Genomic DNA, 23,852 nt, shown 5'->3' with positions numbered 1-23,852 from the left:
ACAAAATACTTCAAAAAAATTACTTTTCCTATTAATTGCAATAGTCATCTCAAGAATGCCATAACTTCAATAATGGGAGGGAAGGTGTTCCACCAGACAGTCTCTATTAAGTGGCTGATGCTTTGTTAAAGCATTAGAAACCTTGTTCTAGGAAGTTTGTGACATTTCATTAAAAATCCATGCAATAAACATTTGGCTTGAAACAGGTTGACAGTTGCTGTTGTTTTAAATCAACTTAGGGCTCAGGATCAAGCTTATCTAACTCCCCCTTGTGCCACCTTGTTACTCACTCCCTGTATTTGTTTTACTTTCAGCTTCCTTTTGTCTCCAAATATTCTTCTGAGCTGCATTCCTGACATCTTCACTTTGAGTTTCTTTTGTCTGTGCCATTTGCTGAAAGTGTGTCTGTGTAAATGTACAAATGGAGTGCAAGGAGAGGAAGTCATTCATGCTCATGTAAAGTGTCTTTGAAAAATGAATTAAAAAAAAAAATTGTTGTTCACTTGAGGTTTTCCTGACCTCCCCAGCAGCAACTGTGAAACTTTTACTTTGTTGAGCATTGCAACCTACCTTTATTTATGAAGGGATAAAGATTTCACATAGATTCCTTTTCCAAGATGGATTTTAAAAGAATGTGTCCTAACTTCAGGTGACAACAAAGCTTCAGCTTTTGTTCCGATTGAGCAGGGGTATTATACTTACAGCATATGGGCTGAATGCAGACTGCTCCATCCTACCTACCCAGCTGCTGCTGGGCCAGGGAATTTAGAAACATGGCTAGTGATGGATGTGGCCTGCCACAAAAATCAGGGGCTCTGGTGGGCATAGCCCTCAGTGGCAGGGGGCGAAAGCAAGGGCTGTGTGATAGAGTCATCAGTTGCCCAACAGTTGGCTTCCTTGTGCCTCAGGCTAGATCTAGGGGTATAGGTTGTAGCCATGTTGGTCTAAGGCAGGTTGAATATAGAATTTAATACACTCTGTAGGTCTAGATCTAGCTCAAAACACAAAGGTGAGTTGTAAACCTCTGCTGTAACGATGTGCTACTTGTATCCCACGAAGCTAATGGGGAAAACAGAATTCTTTGATGTTTAAGGTACTTACTTCATAGTCTAAACTATAAAGGGGAAAAGTGATCAAACTACGTTAGATGGAATTAGGACTTTTTGTCCTGCACAACAGTGCACTTGAGTTCCACAATTGAAGTCTGATGTTCAACTGAAGTCTAGTATTCAGTGTACAGTGTTCTCTGGATCAGCACTGAGGTGCAAAGCCAATTGCCATGCTCCTGTTTATACACTGTCAGCTTCTCAGATGTAAGGATTGGTTTTTACCATAACCAAGATGTTTTAGCTTGTTGTTCCGTTTAGGTTGACTGTGAACCTCCTCACACAACTGGAGCCTTGGGAGTTCTATTAAATTGCCAGAATGTGTGCTCATTTTAATTACTTCAGCATGTTCTTATGATGCATCTCATTTAACCCAAGATGAGCCAACTGGTATTGTATTTTCAAGGCTTGCGTGCCCTCTTAGGCTACTTCATAGGATTTTAGAGTGGAGTTCAAAGCTTTTTGTTGAAGCCATTATATGGTACATGTCAAAGTGCCAGTCACCACATATTATCTGTGAAATATGCTTAACTTTATTTTCACCATACTGGCTCTACTGTAGTTGTATTTCAAATTCATACTATTCAGGATTTCAGTTTTGCCATATTTAGATCTTGCATGCAACTGTTCTATTATTAACAATGTGTTATAATAGGTCATGTTTTTCAAGTAGTTCTAATGTATATGAATTAATTTCATCTTAATATACATACAGTATTTTAGAAATCATGGTTCAGCCCATTTAATAGCTTGCCTAACTGTGTGTGTCCTTTGCTTTAAAGTTTGTTTTTTTCAAAGGGGCGGGGGGGGGGGGGGGATAAAAAAAAAAAAATAAAAATTACCACTTGCTTTTTTTCTTGCTTGATTTTAGGAAGGTTTTTCATTAATCAGTGCCCATACATGGTTGAAGATAGTAAGAAGAACAGATTGCCTGTTGTTTGGTTCAAGGTCTAAGGTTAGTTGCATTGTTGCTAGTATTTGATGGCTAAATTTGGGTGTCGTCAAGTTTTAAACAGTAGCTGTGGTACTGATTTTGGACAAGTTAAATGTGAAGAACAAAAGTACAGCAAGTTACTTTACTGTTTAAAAAGTGAAAAGTTCAGAGAGTGATAAATCAACCAGTTGGTTACTCTTCCAGATGCTAGTTAATACCTACAGACCCTTGGACTCATGAAGTGTTATGGATTAGTACGAGTTGCATTATATTACAAGGTTTTCCTAGGTCTGCAACATCTTTGGACATGTCCCAAGTTGTGCTGTTTAAACAGCAGCTCTGCTACCTAGATTATTTATGTACAGTTAGTTAGATTTAAGCGGGTCCTTGCCCAAGAGGGTGGTTGCAGTAGTAGGACTAGATTTCTTTTTTTGCTCTTTATTGTCCCATGGCTCACTGGTACTAGGGAACATAATATTTCTTTTTAAAAGCCTGCAGTTGCTCATTTATGACATAGTTTGCCAATACAGCATATTTCACCGCTGTGCATATTGGGTAGATCAGAATTTTCATCACTATTACACCATCTTGGTCTCAAAGTTTTGGGTATTGATTTCATGATAAACTAAACGTATGTGCAGATGAATCAACTGCTGAAATGCATGGAAGCCCTTTGGCTCTACTGCCTGCTTTGTGTTATGAGTGAACACCATTTAAATGCTTAATTGGTGAACCCAACTATTAGCCATCCATTTCAGTGCTTCTGTGGCAGTCAGGCACTGAGCAGGGCCTATTAATTTCTAGACTAACAGAGGCATAAAACCCTCTGAGAAATGAGGTACAAAATTTATTGCAGACTGTCCCTGTGGTTAATGAGCACTCATTACACCAAGTTTGAGTCACTACAGGGTCCCATTTCTTTCCCCAATCTGGAGACTGTGCATTTAAAAGGGAGTATATTAGGTTTCAGGCTGGTCTCCTGTTAGGTCTGGCAATCCTGTGATGTGGGTGATCTATGCACTTGTTAAGCAAGCTGAGAACAAGAAATTGTGAGTGCTAGTAGTTCATCCCTCTGATCATATGGACAAGTGTTTTTGTCTCAGGATCTGGCAGTTGCTTATTTATTCGCCCAGTCATTGCACAAGTGTTAGCTTTTTTGTTTCATAAAACTGAGTTCATTTGTTTATGCCTGGGCAACCTCTTCATGGGAGATTTCTTTTTGCTCTCAGTGGCTAGATTTGCTCAAACAGCTTTACCCTTGCTGTGGGATGACCTCCTTGGAGTTCAGACTCCCTCTGCTGGAACAGTATAGTACCACACTCTGCCCCAATGCAGTCTCCATTTGACAAGAGCATTCATTCTGTATTTGGACACAGGTCTGGAGGGAGCAGACCATACTGTACCTGTTCAGAAAGGCGAGACCAGTTTTTGCCTCATGGGATAATTTTAAGGCAATGATGCAGGGTGCTTGAGATAAGAGAATGTACCAGCCAGTCTATGACTAACTCCTTTACCAGGATCTTCTGAGAGGAACAATACTGGCTATTAAGGCATAAGTGAAAGAAAGACACCCAGCACAGCTCTAGCTTTGACAACTGCTAGCAAAATAAAAATAATCTCTATTTACATACATTTGGATCCATCACCAGATTGCTTACAAGGCAGTAACTGCTGTTGTAAACATGCATTTGGATAACAAAGAGAAAGCTAATATGATACTGTTTGCAAGAATAAACACCATTGTCAGAAGTTGCACAGATCTTAAGAATGATCAAGAGACTTTGTTCAAGTGAACACAAAACACTTTCTTACCTTGCATCCTTCCACCTCATTCCGTTTTTTTTGGACACAGCACCAGAAGATAAAACTATACCCTGCTTAACCATGTAGCTTTGGAGGTGAAAGAGATAACAAACTTATTCAGATATGAGGGAAAGAGTGCTCACTAGGTAGACAGACAGTGCTGCAGTACTGTCAGCTACAACAAAGCTGATAACCTCTTATGATGTTCAAGGCTTGAGAGTCGGGGGGGAGGGAGAGAATGTCATCAGAAACCTTGAAAGTGAAGTAAGTCAGCCACTGGCTAGGCTTACATCCCTTCATTTTTCAGGGCTTTTAATAATAGACCATTTGACACTTGCTGCTGTTTTCCAGTGAAAGCATGCAACTAAGCATAGTACTATTATATATTAAAAAGTAAATAATTAAGGCCTGTGACCACTCACCAATGCCCCAGTTTCTCAGGTTCAAGCAGTTCTTCTGGGCCATACACAAGACAGGTCTCTTTCAACTTTCCTACTTGACTTGGCTGCCACATCTAGTTGTTAAATCAGTGAACAGGTCACTGGAGAAGAGCAAAACTTTCTCACAGGAGCACAGCACCTTTCACAACAAGCATGCAGGCTCCTATGACTTCCTAACACCTGCACCATCCCTTACAGCCTCCTTTAGGTTTGCCATCAGTCCTTTCAAGATTTATTCTACTTATTATCCCTACTTGGTTTCTGCTGGGTCTTTTCCAGCACAACTCTCTCCTTAGAACCCTTTATACTTCCTCTAATAAGCTTTTACTAGACCAGTCTTTCTGGCCTACTTTGCCTTAGTGTATTTCTTATCCCATCCAGCCCTTCTCCAAGTCTATTCACATTAGCAGTTTCTCTTGCAGGACCTCTTCTTTCCTCTACTACTGATATATTTCTGCCTTTTACTGTTGGGGGCTCTTCTTTTATATGCCTATCAGAGCAGTACCTCCCAGGTGTGGTGTCCCTCTTAAAGGCCCTTTTGCCCTTCCTTATAATGTTGACCAAAAGGGGCCCTGTTACATGACCAAAAGATACTATGTCCTTACACAGCTCATACATTTAACTGATACTTGTTATAATCTAAGCAATAGGCAAAGAGCTGGGACAGGTGTGGTGAAGCAGTTAAGTGAATTATGCTATTATCTGATATGCCTGCAGGTGGAGTAGATTGTGTTAACATTTCTTGCCCAGCTGTGAAGAATCAGCTGATAATAGTAGCCGATAGCCAAAACACTTGGACCGGTGATTTTATTAGATCTTGTAACTTGGATTAGCAGACAGGAGACCTACTAGAAGAAAACCTCCAGATACTGAGATAAATACTCTTAGTATATCTCTAGATTAGTACCATTTAATAAGTCAACACTGGACCAGTGCCCCCTTATAGTACTAAGGAAACTGCTACATTTTTCAGATGAGACCGTTAGAAGTCTAACCGCTTATGTTTAAATGAAACTCTGGGACACAGTTCCAGAAGAGGAGCTGTGTTTCGAGTGAATTTGGTCTGAGTAGTTATAGTTAGTTTAGTGTTCCTCTGTATTTTCAAGAGGATATGGTTTTATTGGTTTGTTCTGCTAAAAAGTTGTCCTGTTTTGGACTAGAGGTGACTGCATTTCTCATATGGACCAGGTGGTCCCTGTATATTGTTTGTGTATTAATGTTGTGTTTTAAAGTACTTTGGTATCCAGCCATTCTTGTAAGGATCCATCTCTCCATAACCTAAGTATAGAAGCTATTGCAAGAGGAGACAAGGAGAGGGAAACCAAAGTGTTTTAAACAGGAAAAGTCTGATTGTGTCTTTTCAGAGACAGTGCCCACACTTCTCAGCGGACAGAACAGATATTGGGCATACACTGTCACACACTACAAAGAATGCTGTTTTCCCTTACCTATGTGCTCCTTGCTTTTTTCTGTTTTGTTGACATCAATGTTTTTTTTTCTCCTCCTAAGAAGGTTTTGCTTATTTTGCGGCTTTTTCTTTTTCTGTTTTCTTTTTGTTTCCTGTTACCTGCTTCACAGCTGTGCTGAATCTAAAGAATGATCCTCATCAAAAGAAACATGGAGATTAATCGCCAGAATTATGTACTTTAGAAAAGATTTATGAAAACCAATCTGTTAACATTCACTACATTGGGAATATTTCATTTCTAGTGAAACTTGCTAATTTCTTATTTTTTTTTTTTATTAACAGTGTCTTGGAAACTCTTAAAGATAATTTAGAAATCCATCCTGGAAATTTAGTTGGAAACTTTTTTGTTGATATAACATTTCTTGATGCCTTATATAAGCTAAAGAGATAATTTGTGTTCCATAAAAAGTGCACACATCCAGTTTGCTTCCCAGTGTTATAACCACTCCATGTATGGAATTGTCACTGATGCTAATAGGAAATCTGTGGGGAGCAGTTGCAGAAATAAATGCTTTGTAGCTCTTTAAAAAGGCTTAAAAAAATTTATAAGCTGTCAGAAGGCCTGATAAAGAGGGGAGGGGACAGGGCTTGGAGCTGGAAGATTGGCTTTCTTCCTGATTCTTGACTTGGGTAAATTATCTAAACCTTTTGCTTCACTTATCACATCTTGAAGATAGAATTAACAATATTTACTTCTGCAAAAGCCCATTAATATCTGTGAATGAAAGTTTCAGGCAGTTGCATTTTATCCCTGTGCATTAGACCTTAACTCTTATTTTTGCTTTTTTCCTGTTTTTATAGAAGTCAATTTTACTGTATTTCTGGAGAGTAGAAGCTACTTCTTTGAGTGGGCCCCTCTATAAGTGATCATGTGCCTGGGTTTTTTTAAAAGCTGTGTTTGATAGGATCATGCATACATCCTTCACTTCCTCATTGCAAAGCAGAAAGGGTAGAGGAGCTGTGCCCTTCTCTTAAATCTTACTGCTGTGACAGACATGCCATTCTAGCTTGAATTTTTCATTTTAGAGGTAGTTGGGAGACATTATTTGTCTTTATTTTGAGTAATTGTGTAATTTGGATGCTTTCTGTCCAAACCCCACCACTCCTACCATCCCGAAGGAGGAAGACACCCCTTCTGTACAGGCACCATATGCCAGCTGCTATAGTTGTAACTCTGCTTGACTTGAAGTGGCTTCACTTCCCTGGTTGACATGCCTCACTGTGCCTTTTCTGTCAGGGAGATTCACATCCAGGTGAATGCTTGGCATGTAAATCTTTCTTGTTGAGAAATATATGGTTGAAACTACATTACCTTGAATAATTAGTGCAAGTTGCCTCAGACATAGCGGAGATATCCATTTATCTCTACAGAACCCAAAAGGTCATCATCAGTGGGGTGTAGCAGAAAAAGGAAGGCACCGACTATCATCAGTAGGGTTTAGCAGCAAAGGAAGGCACTGACTAGATCAGAGCCAGTTGCCCTGGTGCTGGGCCGTTGGCAGCAAGTGCTGCTATCTCAGGCCTGAAGCAAGCTACCAGTTTGGTATAGACAGACTGATACTGGCTTGGGCACTTACTTACCTAGAACTAATAGCATTGTCCTTAAAACAGGGACCGATCTCCAACACAAGGATGAAGCTGATGAAAGGGCAAAATGGAGACCAGACACACTTCCAAACATAGTGGGGTACCACCCAGAACAGAGAGGAGAGATTCTTTCCAGGGATAAGGTGCCTAAGTCCTCTGTCAAGGCTTTTGTGCTAAGTAAACTGACCTTAACAAAGACACCTGACTTTGCTACTCATTTTGGGACTGATCTGTTCCCTTACAGAACTGTCAGTCCCTCCCCGTGCTCGAAAACTGGAACAAAGATATTTGAAGAATGTTATTCACAGCTGCTGGGCTACACATTTTCTGGAGTGGTGAGAAGAGATGCCTCTTTGCTTACCTGTGCGTAACTAAAGAGCTAGCACTAGAAATCCCTTTTACAGGGCACCACCAAAAAAGGAGGCAAGAAGTGGCACTGGGTTGACCAGCTATAACCAGGCTGATAACCATATACTGTGTCACCCTAGGTCAGGGGTGGGCAAAATATGGCCCGTGGGCTGAGCTAATCACATTCAGCCTGCAGGCAGGCATCCACCAATTAATTGTATCCAGCTCCGTGGTGGCTGCTCCTGCTGTGCTCTGCATGGGTCTGAGTTCTGCCCGCTCCCACCTGGGGCAGTACGTGTTATGCTCCCAGCCTCCCCCACTGGAGGGCCCCAGGCCTGCCTAGCAGGCACAGCTTCTGAGCAGGGCTGCTGCTGGCACTGCTGCAGCTGCCTAGGGAACTGCTGGGCTCCCCTAATGACTCCTCTCCCTTCTGCAGCATTCCAGGCAGCAGGTAGGGAGGGGAAGCTGCAGTGTTTAGGGGAGCGAGGTGGGCTCTGCCTGCAGCTTGCTTTGGTCCTGCATATGCACGGCTGGGTGGGAGAATGTGTGGTTGGAGGGGGGCATGAAGGAGCTCAGCTGCTCACACAGGTCTGCTGGTCAGACATAGGACAGGCAGGTGGGGTGGGAGCAGCAGCAGGAGCCAGCGTGGGCTTGGTGCAGCCCTGCTAGGCAGATACGTGTGATGGAAGCAGCAGAAGTCAACGCAGGCTCAGCTGCAGCCCTGTTGGGCAGGTGTGGGACAGACCAAGAGAGCCAGTGATGCCAGACTTGGCTCCCTGCCCCCCACCCTGCCTTCTCTTAGGGGCGTCTCTTGCTACCCACTGGCAACAACTGCTTTCCTGCCCCCTTGCAGTGTGCTGCGAACCAGGCAGGCAGCACTGATCCCTCTCCCCACCCTCCTGCTCCTGTGGAGGGGCTGGGCTTAGCCACATCACAAAAAGTGGGCAGGGGGGAAGCCCCCCACAGGCACAAACCCAACCCACCCACACCCCAATCACACCCTGTCCCACACCCCACCACACCCACACACATCCCATAGCCCTCCCACACACCCCACCCACCATACCCACCCAGCTCTCACACACCCCATCCCCCACCATACCCACACACTCCATACCTCAACTACACACACACACACCCCACACATACCCACACACACACCTATACCTTGCCACATATGCACCTACACCCTCTCACACAGCCCACCCCGCACCATACCCCCACACATCCAGCACTGTCTCACCCCCCCCGCACGATACCCACACACACCCAGCAGTCCCACACACCCTACACCTCAACCACACCCCCACGCATACCCCAACCACACCCGCCTATTTGCACAATATACAAGCAACCCCCCTCCTCCCTTCCCAAAAGGAGTTCTTCCTGGGAAAGGGGAGAGACTTCTGGTGGCAATGGTCAGGGGTTAGTGGGTAGGACTTCCAGTCACAAGACAGTGACCAGGGGGTAGGGACCTGTCAAGGACTGGGGCTACTCTTGCTGCCCTCGCTGCCTCACCAAAACTCATTAAGCGGCCCTCCAGCCGAAATAATTGCTCAGCCCTGCCTTAGCTATACTGGGGCCCATTGTCTCAAGCATCCTGCAGAAAGTCCAGGAAGAAGAGGAGATTGGGTTCCCTGGTTGCAGCACTACCCAGAGCACCCACTTAGGAGCCAGAGGTTGGCACTCAGGAATTGGGAGCTCTGTAGGACCATCAGTCACCACAGACACTATTGGAGTCATCCTTGTCTGATGACAGTCACACCAGCCCTTGCTGCAGTGGCTAATTAATTTAAATAGGGATCTTTTATGTAGTCTGGTGAAAACCTTGGGTATCATCAAAATAGCAACACAAGAGAAATCAAAATTTTGACATCTAGATTCTGTCAGACCAAGCTAGAATTATGCTTATAAATGAAAGCATATTGGCATCAGTCAGGGGGCTTCAACAAACCCTTTCTGACATCCGTCCACAGCTAAATAGGTGACGTGAAACAGAGGAGCCTCCAGGAACAGTGAGATACTTTTATTCCTTCCCAAAACCAGAACCATTGGTAGTTGCAGCAGTGCAGGAAAAATTCAAAGCGAGAAAAGGCATACCAGGGAGAAATTACTACAAGAGCTGGTCTTCTTCAGGTGCCAGTCCTACTCATGTGCTTCCCTGCAGTTCCATGGGACGAACTCTTAGGCATCCTTTGCCAAATAAAATTCCTAGACGTGGGAGAGAATGACTCCCTTCCTGGGGAAAGTGCCACAGGGCAACATGATGGAGGTTAAAGGAGAGCATTAGAAGAGCTCGGGTGGTGGTCAGAAGAGGTTTACAAGCAACCAGAGACTTAGCTCTGAAAGGGTTGCAAGATTGGCCACAGCTATGATAATGAGGTAATCCCTTTGTTTGCATGAGAACTGTCTAAAGAAGCCCAGGGCAGTGGGTCTGCATGAAGCGGCTAGTATTTGCTTTGGATTTGGATTCAGCCAGTTCAGGGGACAGTGATTCGATTCGGTGATTCAAATCACTGTCCTGAATAGATTTGGCCGCTGCCGAATTGGCCAAATCTCCAAATTGAACACACTTCATCCCCCACCCACTCTCCCAGCCCCATCAATGGCTGCCCTGCCCACCCCCAGCATCCTGGAGCTTTAAAAAAAAAAAAAAAAAAAGCCCAGTACTCACCAGGTTCTGCCAGTCAGGGCGGGGGGGGGGGGTGATCCCCACTGCCCCCCATTGCCCTGTGTTGCATTGGGGGCTCTGCCACAGGCCCTCAAAGGCCCTGATGGCTGCTGCAGTGGCCGGTGAGTGCGGGGCTTTTTCTTTTCTTTTTTTTTTCAAAAGCGCTGGGATGCTAGGGCCGGGCAGGGCAGCCATTGACAGGGCTGGGAAAGTAGGTGGAGGTTAGGGGGCGCTCAGGGGAGCCAGAGGAACAGGCAGGGGATGGGACCTGGCAGGGGTCCCTCCATTGTCCCCCCCCACCCCTTACTTACCGGCATGGAGTCTGGGTCTAGCTCCCTGAGGTGGCGAGCAGAGACTACCTGAATCTCCTCTGAACCTTTTTCCAAATAGATTCAGAGGCTTTGGATTGATTCAGACCTTTTTATCGGTCTCCTGATTTGATTTGGATTTGGAGATTCAGCTGCCGAATCGGGCCAAATCTCCTCCGAATCGAATCAGCAACCAAAGCTTACAGCCCTACAGAGCAGTAGAAAAAACTTCCTGTTCAAGGGGGATTCCTCCATTCTTACAGAGCAGAAACCTGTGCTTATTGGCATGTAGATATATTAAACATCGCAGGCCAGCTAAGCCAGACTCTAGTAGGTTCTAAAGTGTGTACCCAATTTAATATTGTGGTGGGAGAGAGGTAAGGAAGGGGAATTGCATGGGGCTGGATCTGTGGTTAACAGCATTAGTAGGCATAGATGGGTATGGTTGGCAGAGCAGCTGGAGTGGAACCTGCTGAGACCAGAATTTCATTTGCACTTTTGCAGATAGACATTTTCTTTGCCATCCTCCAACATTAAGGCTATCTGCAAATATGAAAGAAAACTCCATGAGAGAGACATTCCCTTAAACTGCTAGCATTATTCCTCCAAGTTGTGTGTGGTTCGGATGATTTAGCCACCTACCCAAGAAGCAAGGAAAAAAGAACAGCATTACCCTGTTAAAGTACTGCACAGGCTTTGGCTGTGCCTGACATCCTGTTTTTTAATCCATGTAAGCTTTAAGTTTGCCATGCCAACAGTTGCCACTTTATGAGTTAGAACAGGGGTGGTCAACTCGAGGCACAAGTGCGATAAGTGGCATGGGCACATGGCAGATCAGGAAGTGAGGACAGGCAGCACAGTGGCTGATAGGGCAGGAAGCAGAGTAGAGCAGATTGAGCAGAAGGGGATTGGAGTGGCACTCAGGGTACAGGGTTAATTTGTGGCATTCCTGCAAAAAAAGTCCCCAGTGATTTAGAAGATTTTTAGGAGACTTAATATTGTGATTGATGATTTCCAGTTGTGAATTTGTTGCCTACTTGTGTTTTGGATAATGTTGGTATGCAAGTAGATAAACTGCAATGACAAGCGTTTCACAGGTAAAAAATCCTTTGAGGATTTATGGTTTTATTAAAGGCTTTCAAGGAATTTGGCGCAGGGTGGGGGTGTAGTAGCAAGATAATTAAAACGTTATGTATTTTGCCTGCAGAATTAAACTTTAATATGAAGGTGAAAGACCAATGTTAAGAATTGATGCCAGTGCTAGCAGTTTTGTTCTGTGATCTTGAATGATAGTTTTTACCCAATATCAATCTTTGTACCTAAAATGTGTATGTTGCCTTTCCTTTTCCTTTATTATAATAGGTGCCCTGTCTTGTCACATTGTAGTTGAGATGACTGAATCAGAGAGTTTTATTTAACAAGGGGAGATTTAAGAGGTAAACAGACCCTCTTTGGAATAAGCAGCAGAAGGCAAAGTTTGATAAGAAAATTCACCAAATAGGACTCATTTTTAAATACTGTAGCTCTTTCCTTCCAAGGATTTTAGTCATCAACACAGAGGTAGTTAGCCATGTTATTCTGAAGTCAAGTGAAAGGTAGGACAGGATGGCACCTTGGAAACTAGTTCAGAGATCTTTCATAGGCAACAACCTACTTTGTCAGATGCTTTCACTTCCAGTTATTAATATGCTTTGTAGTGTGTCTTACTGTTTCTATACAAAAGCATTTTATTAAAATCATACTACATACTTAATTCTGCACCTCTGCTTCATTAATTTGGTTTCCTACATCTTTCACATTTTTGACAATTTGAGGGTAAAAAAAGTGTCCCCACCCATTTAAGCCTACAGGCAAAATTTCTGGTGACTTGTGAATTTGGGTAGAATTTCTGGTCAGTCTGACCATGGGGTAAAATTCCTTCCTGACACCAAATATGGCAATTGGTCTGACTATGTCATCTCCAGCTTTGCTTCCAGCAGGAGAATCGACACACCCCAATTGAAGTCCCAGCCTCAGCTGTAGCCAACACCCATGGTAGCACATAGGCATAGATAGCTACACCAAGATCATCCCTGAACAGTAGCTGTCCAACTTCTTCTTGAACCTCCAGTGATAAAGAGTTCACAGCTGTCTATTCCACTGCTTCACTGTTCTCACAGTGAAAAAGTTTTTTTCTGGATATCCCATCTAAATTTACTTTGCTGCAATTTCAAACCATTGATCTGTGCCTTCCTTTCTACAGAAAGAGAGAAAAGGGGCTTTCCCTCTTTATGGCAGCCCTTCAAGTATTTGAAGACTGCTATCATGTACCCTCTTAAATGCCTTTTCCACGAGCTGAACATGTCTAGAACCTCTCATTTGACTTGCCTTCCAAGCCCTTCATTATCTTTGTTGCCCACCTCCTGACCCTCTCTAACCTCTCAAGTCTCCTACCCTGGAGGTCTTTAAGAAGCGGCTTGATGCCTACCTGGCTGGGGTCATTTGAGCCCAGTTTTCTTCCTGCCCAGGCAGGGGGTCGGACCTGAAGAGATCTGCAAGGTCCCTTCTGACCCGACTTCTATGATTCTATGAAGTCCTGTTTAAAATGTGGAGCCCAGACTGTGCACACTACTCCAGATGAGGCCTAACCAGTGCTGGGTAGAGAGGCACTATCACCTCCCGTGACTTGCACTGAGGGATGCTTCTATTGATGCATCCCAAAACCACATTTACCTTTTGTGTGGCTGCATCGCACTGCAGGCTTGTACTGAGCCTGTGGTCTATCAAGATTCCTAAGTTCTTTTCTGTAGTGCTGCTGTCCAGCCAGGTGTCACCTATTTTGTATTTGAGTTTTTGATTATTGCTCCCGAGATATAGCGCCTTGCATTTGTTCTGTACACTGAACTTCATTGTTAGCTCTAGCCCAGCTTTTCAGTCTTTTGAGATCCTTCCAAACTGTGCTCACATCCTCCAGTATGTTTTCAGTCCTTCCCAGTTTCATGTTATCTGCAAACTTTCTCACGAAGCTTTCTGTGCCATTATCCAAACCTTTTAATAAATACGATAAACAGGACTGGGCCCATCTGTCCACCTTGTAGTAGTTTTATCCAGCCCACATCTCCAATTTATGAGGTCATGTGGGACTTTGTCAAAACTTTGCTGAAGTCCAGATAAACAATATCCACAACATTCCCTTCATCCACCCAAGTAGTTACTTTGTCAAGGAAGGAGATCAGGTTTGTTCAACACAATTTGTTCTTTATAAATCCAGGCTGGCTCCTTGTGGTCAGCCTTTTCTCCTCCAGATGCTTGCAAATGGCCTTCCTTAGAATATGCTCCAGTGACTTCCCAGGTATGGAGGTGAGGCTAACTGGTCTGTAGTTCCCCAGATCCTCCTTGCCTTTTTTCAAAGAGGGGCAACAAGTCAGGTGCCATTTGACTTAAAAAGCTGCATGTATTTTTTGAGGCAACAAGCTGCTCTGAGGGAGAATTAGTAATTAGCAAACATTCAAGAAAATATAGCTAATAATGTAAAACCTCTATTAGTCATGGTTTCAGTTGTTATGTATTGTTCTATTCTGTTTGTACCTTGTATCTTTTCAGCTCCCAGTAGATTTTTTTTTTTTTAAGCCATCTGATTTTGCCTTTAAAAGCATCTTGTGGAAAATTAGATTCTTTTGGTAACTTCCTGCCTGCTAACGCATTTCATTGACTGCAGACTTCCCATGGCAACAAGTAGTGACGGAGGTCTCCGTAACAATGGGTGTCAACTAGATAGACTTGTTCCACTTAAGTATCATTTCACTGAAACTGGGAAATTTGTGATTGCTTTTTCTCATTTGGAACAGAAGGCAGAGACACTTAATGGGGAAACTTTACAGGTCACTTCTGTACTATGAGAAGTTAATCCAATTGCCAAATCAGCTTAGTAAATTTGAAGAAAAAAAATCCTGGAGCTTCTCCTAGTACAGGGGACAGATAAAGAAGTCATCAAAATCTGAAAAACATTTTGACATTTTTCCCTTTTTAAAAAATCATTAGAATTGGGTTATACTTGCAGTTCCTTAATATCGCATTATGTACTGGTTGTATTTTAAATTACTGTGTTTGCAAATGTGTGGATTTTGCTACTGAGAAGAGCTGGTTTATCTTTTGGTACATTAGTCAAAGGCTTGAAAACTCAATATAATGTCCTCGGTATTTATGTAGATCAAGAGAAAGGCCAGTGATCCTGGTCACTTAAATACCCGTAAAAATAGGATATAAGCTTAATGATTGTGAGACTCAGAAACATGAAGGATAAAATAGGCTTTGTCTGTCTGAATAAGACTTGTTCATGTATGGCACTTTAAGCCCATTTTGCGTTTAAAACTTCAAGTATAGAATTTTCTCCACTACAGCAGTGACTAATTCACATACCACGTGGTTTTGTGTCCTGCATAGTGTTCAGTGTCTAGATCAGCCCTTATGGCATGCTAGCTCACTTAAGACATGCATAACGAATGGTTTAATCCTTTTAGGTGCGTTTTTTCAAATCAATTTGAAGCATTCCATCAGGGGGCTGAAGTTTCAAGTCTATTGTATAACGTGGCCAAGCTTCATCAAGCTGCATGCTGTCATACTGACCTTGGAAATATGTAGCATCCCCCTGGAAAGAGTTTCTAAATATGTTGTTCTACTGTTTAGATACACGTTTTCCATTTATTATATAATTATAAAGTACCATCATACCAAGCCTTTGTTACCATTTACCCATTATTTGCTGTTTCATGAATAAGGATGCGCGCAAGGTGACACCAAGTCTTATGGGACGGAGGAGGGTAGTGGATTTTGGAGGAAGCTGTTTTTTAACAACTGCTTCCAAATACAGATGAGTCTTTACTCACAAGGATCCCAAGGTGCTTTACAAACTGTCATGGACGTACAAACTATACCCAGAGCTTTTTCTCCATCCCTGAAGTGCAACTGACTCTGGGGTGGAGAAACATCTGGTTATATTGGAGTGGGCAATTCTTTGGGCTGGTGGGCCATTTAATGAGTTTTGGTGACCAGTCAACAGCTACAGCTCTCTCTCCCTCTCTCCATCTCTCCCTCCCTAGGCTGCGACCAGCACGGAAGTCTGAACCCGCCGACAGCTTTAGCACGTGCTGCTGCCCCCTCCCCACTCCCCTGTGCAGCTGGAGTCCACCCACTTTCAGCTTTAGCAAGCCCTGCTTCCCCCCCACACACCCGAGTCCCAACCTGACAGCTGCAGGCCATGGCCACAACTACCCAAATGGGACCGGCAGCTCTTGGGTTGGGGCTTCAGGCACAGAGGGCTGCCCAAATGCAACTTGAAGTGCCTGGGTCAGGTTGCAGGCACAGGGGCGGAGAGGAGGGCTGGGATATTAGAACTGCAGACTGCAACCAGCTCAGAAGGACACCTTGCCCTCCCCCTCCCCACCACACTTGGAGCCCTAACCTGGAGCTACAGCAGTGGTCAGATTCATGCTTCCATTTCTGCACTGGTGGCAGCTCTGCCAGCCCAAAGTGAGAGAGCGAACAAGAGAGCACACCCAGCATACTGGAAGCAGTCCCAGCCACCTAGCATCAGCCAACTGTCAGAGCCGGAGCTGCCACCCATCCACGCACTTGGTGGGCACCTGCCCACATGCCAGATCCAGTCCATGTGCCATATTTTGCTCACCTCTGGTTTATATAGTCTAGTATGACTATAGGGGAGCCCAGATGCAAAGAATAGCTTTGGTGGTGGTCTGGTTACAGGGCAATTAGGGATTCTGCCACTGGGGCTGCAGCATACTCTAAATCTGCAATGGGATACTTGTTTAATCACAGAATAAAAGCTGTTCCTCACTTCCAAGTACTGCTTGCAGAACCCATTCCTGCTGGAGATCTTTTTTTTTTTTTCTTATGACAAGCTCTCTTCTGAGTAGTTGACAAGGTCTGACCTGCCTTACATGTAAGAGCTAAGATTAGTCTTTAAGAGCTGTTACTCTGTAGAGTGCTTTCTTTCAGGAAATACCATTTATGTCTCGGAACATTTACATGGGTAGTTGTAGAGCAAAACAAGAGCATTCACCCTTTGCCAATTTGGCTAGTGTTGGAATAGAAAACCAGCAAATTGTCAATGTTCCAAATATTTTCAACCAATCAACTAGGACACATGTAGTCTTAATATTTCAGTATCACTAGTAGAACTACAGGACACAGATACAGCACTAATCACAAAAGTAGAAACTGCTTGCATACTTTTGCGTGTTCCATGGTTGTACTTTGAATCTGCCTTCAGCCTATGGGCCAAATCCCTTTCTGGCGTAACTCCACTGGAATAAATGAAGATACAACAGGGAGAAATTTGCACCCCCCCATGCTTAACAGTAATGCAGCACTCCAGTAATCTCAGTTTTTGGTTCTAACTACCACTAATAAAGATTTAATTAAAAATCAAGTACCTACTGGAATGCACACTCAGATTAATTTTTCTGTGGCTTTTCCCCAGAATGAATGCCGCATGTTTCGTGTTCAGTTTGATGGAGATTCAAAAGAGCAGGCAGTGGAGCACTGCTGTAATTGTGTGCAGAAACTTGCAGAGTATGTCACAGTTCAGGTAACAGATGAGCAAAGCCAGGAGCTGCAAGGTCAAAGTCAGTTGCCCGACAGTGAAAGTCAAATGCAACAACATGCATCGATACCTCCTGGAGTAAGTGGAGCTGGGGAGGAGCCAGGAGAGGAAAATAAAGACTAACAGTTACTCACTTCTAGGTCCACAGCTTAATACGCATTCTAATAAAGATACGGTCCTTTTGTAATGGGTGGGGATAAGGAAAAGAGATCATATTATGTTAAGCCGTCCACTGTTTAAATCAATCCACACCTTTCAGGAAGGAGTATGATGTCAAATTGTAGTTGACAGAGGACCTAAATGCTGAATTTGTTTTTAATCATTGGAAGAACTAATTTTAGGAAGGGAAAGAAATGATTAACAGCAAAATAAGGAATAACTTGGATGATTTCACGCATCTGTGCATAGAGTAGAAACTCTATCATTCAGATCTGGGTGCTCACAATCTCCTTAGTTCCCACATTAGAGGAGCCACTCAGCTCTTTGCCGGAGTTTACAAACCCTTTCTCCAATTAACTGGTGCACCATAGCTGATCAGAGCAGCAGCTTTGTATACCCCCAGCCAGCCTCTAACCCCCCATCTGCATTTGGGGGAAGGGACGGGTGGCAATAAAGAACCTAATCACTCAATAAGGAACCCAATATCTGGATTCTACATAGTAAGTTTTAAGTTTATTCGCTCAACTCATCTGTTAAGAACAGATGCAAGTCATATTAGAATCTGATACGTAACGTGAAAGCAAATATTTAACCTTTAAAAAAAATCAGCTCTTACACACATGTAGTGCTCAGGGTAATTTTTTGCTTTGGAGGCAAAACAAGACTCCTGTGAATAGGTCTGTGTGCACCCTAATTCCATGGTTGTTGAATTTGCCATAGGATTTTGCATCTTTACAAGGGGGAGAATTCAGTATTTTTGTGGCAAAATGTGCTATTTTACTTCAGCCAGGTGCCCAGCAATTTGCTCAGTATTTTTTTCTTCCCGTCTTGTGAGACTGTATCATCTTCAGCTTTTCCTACCAAAGGGAAATGAATTCTGGGTTCTTGGAACCAGAGTGTAGAGCAGGGGCGGGCAATTATTTTGGGCAGAGGGCCGCTTACCCAATTTTGGCATGCTGTCTAGGGCCGCATGGGTAGCCCCACCCCATGACAGGTGCCCCACCCCCTGGTCACCATTTTGGGACCAACATCCCAATGTCTTGGGACCAATGTCCCAGGGCCAGCACTGGTGGGGCCCAGAGCAGGGCACAGGCCGGCAGGGGTCCCTGGAGCTGGGCTGGGCTGCATCAGCAGGGAGGGGGGAGCTGGCCCAGCTCCATAGAGCCCCTGCTGGCTGGGACCCCGCACTCCTGCCACCCAGCTCTGGGCCCCACTGGCACTGGCTCTGGGACACTGGTGCAGGCCCTGTGCTCCTGCTGGCTGCCCGCCCACTCACACCCAGTTCCCCCCCCACCCTGCGTTACAGGCCAGGGGCAATGCTCAGCCCTGACCCCCTGCTCCCCAGCAGGGAAGAAGCTGGTGCTGAGTGTGGGGAACAGCGGCCCCTTGCGCACCCCATGGCCAGCGCTCCCTGCTGCAGCCACTCCCAGCCCACATGGGGCTGTCTGGAGCAGGTATAGGCAGCCCCAAGCAGGCTGCGAGAGGCTGCAGCATGGGGTGCCGGGCATTGGGCCACTTTTCCCCACGCTCAGCACTAGCTTGTAACCCGCCACACTGCCAGCCTGGCAGGGAAGGAGACCGGGGAAGAGCTGAGCTCGGAGGGGAAGTGACCCCTCCCATGCCCAGTGCCCCACGCTGCAGACTCTCGCAGCCTGTGTGGGGCTATCTCGAGTGGGCACAGGCAGCCACATGTGGGCTGCGAGCAGTTGCAGTGTGGGGCACCAGGCGTGGGAGGGGCTGCTTCCCCCCCATGCTTCTTCCCTGCCCCCCACCCCCACTTACCTGAGCTTCCCACGTAGGGGCAGCCATGTGCTCCCAGCCCAGAAACCCAGCCCCACTTCCAGCTGGGGGGGGGGGGGAGAGGCATGCGTGCGGCAGGCCCGCTGTTGGGAGAGCCTGCCATGTTTCCCCTGGGTCCTACTGCCCTTGGTTCCTGTCATTTTTTATAGGAACCAAAGGCAGAGAAATATTAATTTTCTACATTTTTTTAGGGGCCCTGCAGGTCGGATAGAATGGCCTCCAGCCCGCAGGCCGTATTTTGCCCACCCCTGCTGTAGAGGGTTGGGAATGGGAAGCTGGAACTCCACTTGGAGCAACAGAGTGAGAAAGTGTAGGCTGGAGAACAGCACAGCAGTTGAGAAAACCAGGAAATGAAGGTGGCTCACACGGAAGAAAGGAGGTTCTCCTAGGCAGCTTGGACAGTATCAAGCCAACTCCCAGAGGTCTGGGCAGTGGTTAGTTAAGCGATCTGGAGAACACAGATTAAAAAGTAGCCACTTTGGATTTATTTTCACTAGAAGTATTTTTGGTTGTAGGCTGTTGTAAGCATTCTTTGACAACCACAAGAAAGCTTGTCACCAATATTCATTTCACTGTGTCCTCCTACAAGCCCAATTCCACCTTCCTAACTGCAATGCCCAGTATTCCCCAAGTGGAAAATGCAGATTCACTTCTTTTGTATCTATGATGGTAGAGGAGAGCTCCAGCAGTTCACCTCCCAGGCAGCCTGACTCATTTAGGCCAATACCAAAAAAGTGGAAACAGGCTAGGGAGGTGAAAGCAGGGCATGATAGTATTGCAGTGAAGTTTTGCCATTCTAGCCACAGAATAGTGTCACTGCAGTGCAGAATGCATGCCTATCATCACAATTGTAGTAAGACCGTGGTTTATGTTGTTCCTCATGTATTGTACGCAAGTTGTAGGCTTACTTTTACATTGTAAATGTACAATTTTTAGCTTTTGTTTTGTTGTTTCAACACTGTTAATAATGGTGGATTCAGTTATAAGCATGTAGATACAGAAAGAAAAAAATTGTAGTGGCTGGGCTAGCCACACAGGGCAGCTTCTCTTTTCTTTTGTATACCCCTGGATCTTCCAGCTAGACTGCACTGATCTTTATACATTTATATTCTGATACTTTTCAGCCAAGTTGGATGCTAGAGGAACCTCCGCTTCAGTTGTACACAAACATCCCAGAAGCAAGAAGATCTGTGGTACAGCTAGCACAGGTATAACAAAACACTACCGCATGACAGCAGTGGAAGATGATTTGTCACAGGCTATGGCGTAACTTCGGCCAGGGATGGGTTGCCAGGAGCACATAACTCCGGTGCTCCAGAGTCTACAATAGTTCCCAGTAACAATTCAGAGGTGCTGGTTTTGATTTATAAGGCCCTGAATGGGCTGGGTCCTACATATGAAATGGACGGTCTTTTCCTTTATTCCCCACAAGGTCAGCCAAGAGCAGCCTCCTGCGAATAGCATCAATGCACCAAGTCTGCTTGGTGAAAATACGTGGGAGGTTGTTCTTAGCACTAGTTCCTCAGCTCTGAAACTCCCTTCCCTCCTGAGGTTCACCACAGCCCAAGCCTGGACATCTTTCAGAAGCGCTGTACGACATTCCTATTTGAGCAGGCACTTAACAAACAAAGCTAGGCTGGAATATTGTTCTAGGGGGGAGGTTCTATCTTGGTCCTCTAGTTCCCTTTTTAAGTTGTTCTGTTCTGTTCATTCCCCTGTTTATAACTTATTCTGCTCTCTTATTGAAAGCTGCTCTGGGCTTTTGATGGGAAGGACAGCATATAAAAAGCAAATAAATAACTTGAAATGTTTTTCATATGCGGATATATTACCAGAGTATTCAATTAAATGGGAACTTTCAGTTATCCAGAATGATATAGAAAGATCGTAAATTAAAAAGGGGCAAGATCTTTTATGTACTACTGTTCTGTACCTGAACTTTCATTGCAATTCACTTTGTTGCCTTTCTGGCTGTACAGAAAGCTTGATCAGACGTGAAGTGTGAATCAATAGGGATGCAATTTAGGCAGGGTGTTTAAAATTCAGTCAGTTTGCAGAGAAGCTCCAGATGTCAATGATGGACTGTGTGGGCTAGGGTAAAAGCTTAGGAACCCACACGAACCTGAAAGCAAGAGCCCAGCTCCCACTGGTGCCAATAAAAATCTTGATGCCAATCCCCCTCCCCACCCCAAAAAAAAAAAAAATCATAATGGCATTTTACATAGTAACCCAGGTTGCTTGTTCATTCAGGACCTTGCCATTGTTAGCCATCCCCTTCTTTTTCTCTCCTTTGTTTTATTTGACAAAGTCTTCTGCTTTTCTCCTCTTTACTCTGTCAGTGGTCAGTGTTTTGGCAATCAAACTTGACACTGGGCTTTAGAGTTGATATACAAGAGGTAATAAGGGACCTAGGACTTTGCCCCTGTTAGTTACCAATTTGGACAGCCACCACCATATCACTTAGGCCAGTCATGTTTGCAAGATCTAGTTCTGAAGCTATGGCTTCCAGAATTTTTCACATTGTTTAGAAAGAATAATTGGTGGCCTGCATGATTCAGCTTGGGCACAGTACCTCACATGAGCTCTCTCACTCCTGAACACTTACCTGCTTACAGTCTCTTCCCAAGCATACTCCCATCTTGTGTTGATTTGAATCCTGTGACCCCATTCACTCCTTTAAGTCTCAGAGGGAAATAGCGCACTTATTTTTTGTGCATCAGGCAGCCAAATTTGCCCAATAGCCTTCGAAAAGTTTCCCTGGGACTTGTCACAGTTGGGTCTGGAGTTCTTATCCGAAGACAGGGCCATGGTACTTGGCTTAGGTCAACGTTTTCTTGCTAGTGAGACTGTAGGAGTCCACGAAACCCTTCTCACAACAGACATCGCTTACACAAGGAAGCCAGCACCTCAATCTCTAGAAATTTTCAGGCAGCTCTTAAATTTTTGCTACTTAATAAGCTCCCTGGTGAAATTGCAGTTTCCTTGCCTTCACATTGCTTCTTAATGGCTATTGCCCTCTCTCAACGCACTGTTTATACAATTACATTCTTTTCCTTTGGCACTTTGTACCATAGGCCTTGACAGCATCAAGGCCTTTTCAAAACTGAGACTGTTTTCCACTTCTGTTGCATTTTGGAGATTTACAGTGAGTTTGTTTTTGCCTTGGAGTCCAACTTCAAAGCCCCCTTTTTAGTGCATGCACTTTGAGGTCTGTGTGTAGGTGAGGCGTCATTTCAAAATTATTCTAGACTTTTCAGCTCTTGGGTGGCCCTGACTTCAAGAATCCACAGGTTCAGAGCATCGATACTTCAACCATCCCTAACTTCAGTTTTGCACAGGCGATCAGTAGGGCTGTGCGAAATTTTGACGGAAATTTCGTTTCAAAGTTTTTTGAGCTCAAAGCAGCAAAATCAAAACAAAGAGGGAGGAAGGATTGCTCTGACATTGACTGTGTAGCTGGCCAGTGACAGTGATCCTTTCCTGAGGTCCCTTCCAATCCCAGTGCTCTGGGGGAGGGACAGAAAGAGAGCATAAAAAGCATTGTTTGAACTGAGCTTTCTCTGTGCCTTCACACTTGCAAGTGACATAAGTTTTGCTCTAAACAGTTTGAGGTACAGTTTCCCAGAAACCCCTGCACCTATCTCCTTGAAATACGACAGGTTTTGTGGCCTCAGCAGGGGCTACCATCCTGGCTGTCTTCATTTTAATCAGGAAAGAAATGACAAAGTTATAGGCATTTTCATGATTCCCCATTATAGCCTATGGGCGAAACGTTGAAACAGTTCCGACGAAACAAAACAATGGTGCTTCGAAACAGTGAAATGAAACACTGTCTCTTCGAAACAGAAGTTGAAACGAAACAGTGCTGTTTTGCACAGCTCTAGTGATCGGGCATTTTTAATGCATTTTTAAAGCTGTTGCTCTCTCTACTTCCTCCTTTCAAGGACTTGAAAGTCTTAACATCTTCACTAAGCATAGATCTGAGTGCCCAGTCTCCTCCACAACTGGATTTTGAATTAGTTAAGTATGACTGGCGTAGATATGAAATTCAAGATACCAAGCTTTGGTGGAGTTGTGAAGCAAAGACATGCACTTACCCATTGTCTTTGAGTAGTTCAGAGACTAACATCTGAAAGCAGAGGTGCAACTAGCAATTCTCAAAAGCAGGCGACTTTCTCAAAGGGGAGTTTGTTCTGGGTCAGCACAACTCAACCTGCGACTGAGAGGTTTACGATGGTAGTCGAAAGGACAGTCCAGTATGCGAGTGTGGTGATGCAGCACAGATTGCTGTGACCCCCTCCTCATGTGCAGCACACCCAGGATGAGGATCTGGCAAGCGTCAACCATAAAGCAGCTGTGTGGCTTCACCACGTTAATGATGGGTAGAGGGGGAAATAAAGTATATGAGAGAAGAGAAGAACCTGCTACCAGGCCTTCTCAAGGGTCTACTTCAAGTGGGGATTGTAAAGCACTCCACATTCTCCTCAGGTTGTGTTTAGCAGCTTTTCTAGGGGCACTTTCCCTACAAATCCTGCTAGTCTCCAAGATGATCCCAGGTACCTGTGGATCTTGTGCTTATTTGCATTCTACAGCCATCCAACACTCATCATCCTCCTGTTTGGCTCCA

At 44.6% G+C, this 23,852-nt stretch overlaps 1 protein-coding gene across 1 annotated transcript in view; it reads left to right on the top strand.

The window, feature by feature from the left end:
- REC114 (REC114 meiotic recombination protein) overlaps window positions 1-23,852 on the top strand; it is a 67,660-nt gene that overhangs the window by 41,890 nt on the left and 1,918 nt on the right. Inside the window, exons 3-5 of the mRNA XM_019499329.2 lie at window positions 1,978-2,061; window positions 17,144-17,344; window positions 20,350-20,433. Coding sequence (XP_019354874.1) covers window positions 1,978-2,061; window positions 17,144-17,344; window positions 20,350-20,433 — 369 coding nt within the window. The remainder of the gene's footprint in view (window positions 1-1,977; window positions 2,062-17,143; window positions 17,345-20,349; window positions 20,434-23,852) is intronic.

This window comes from Alligator mississippiensis, chromosome 11 (genome assembly GCF_030867095.1).
Source record: "Alligator mississippiensis isolate rAllMis1 chromosome 11, rAllMis1, whole genome shotgun sequence".
Lineage (NCBI taxonomy): Eukaryota > Metazoa > Chordata > Crocodylia > Alligatoridae > Alligator > Alligator mississippiensis.
The sequence above is the reverse complement of the archived record's forward strand: the minus strand, read 5'-3'. Positions and strand labels throughout refer to the sequence as shown.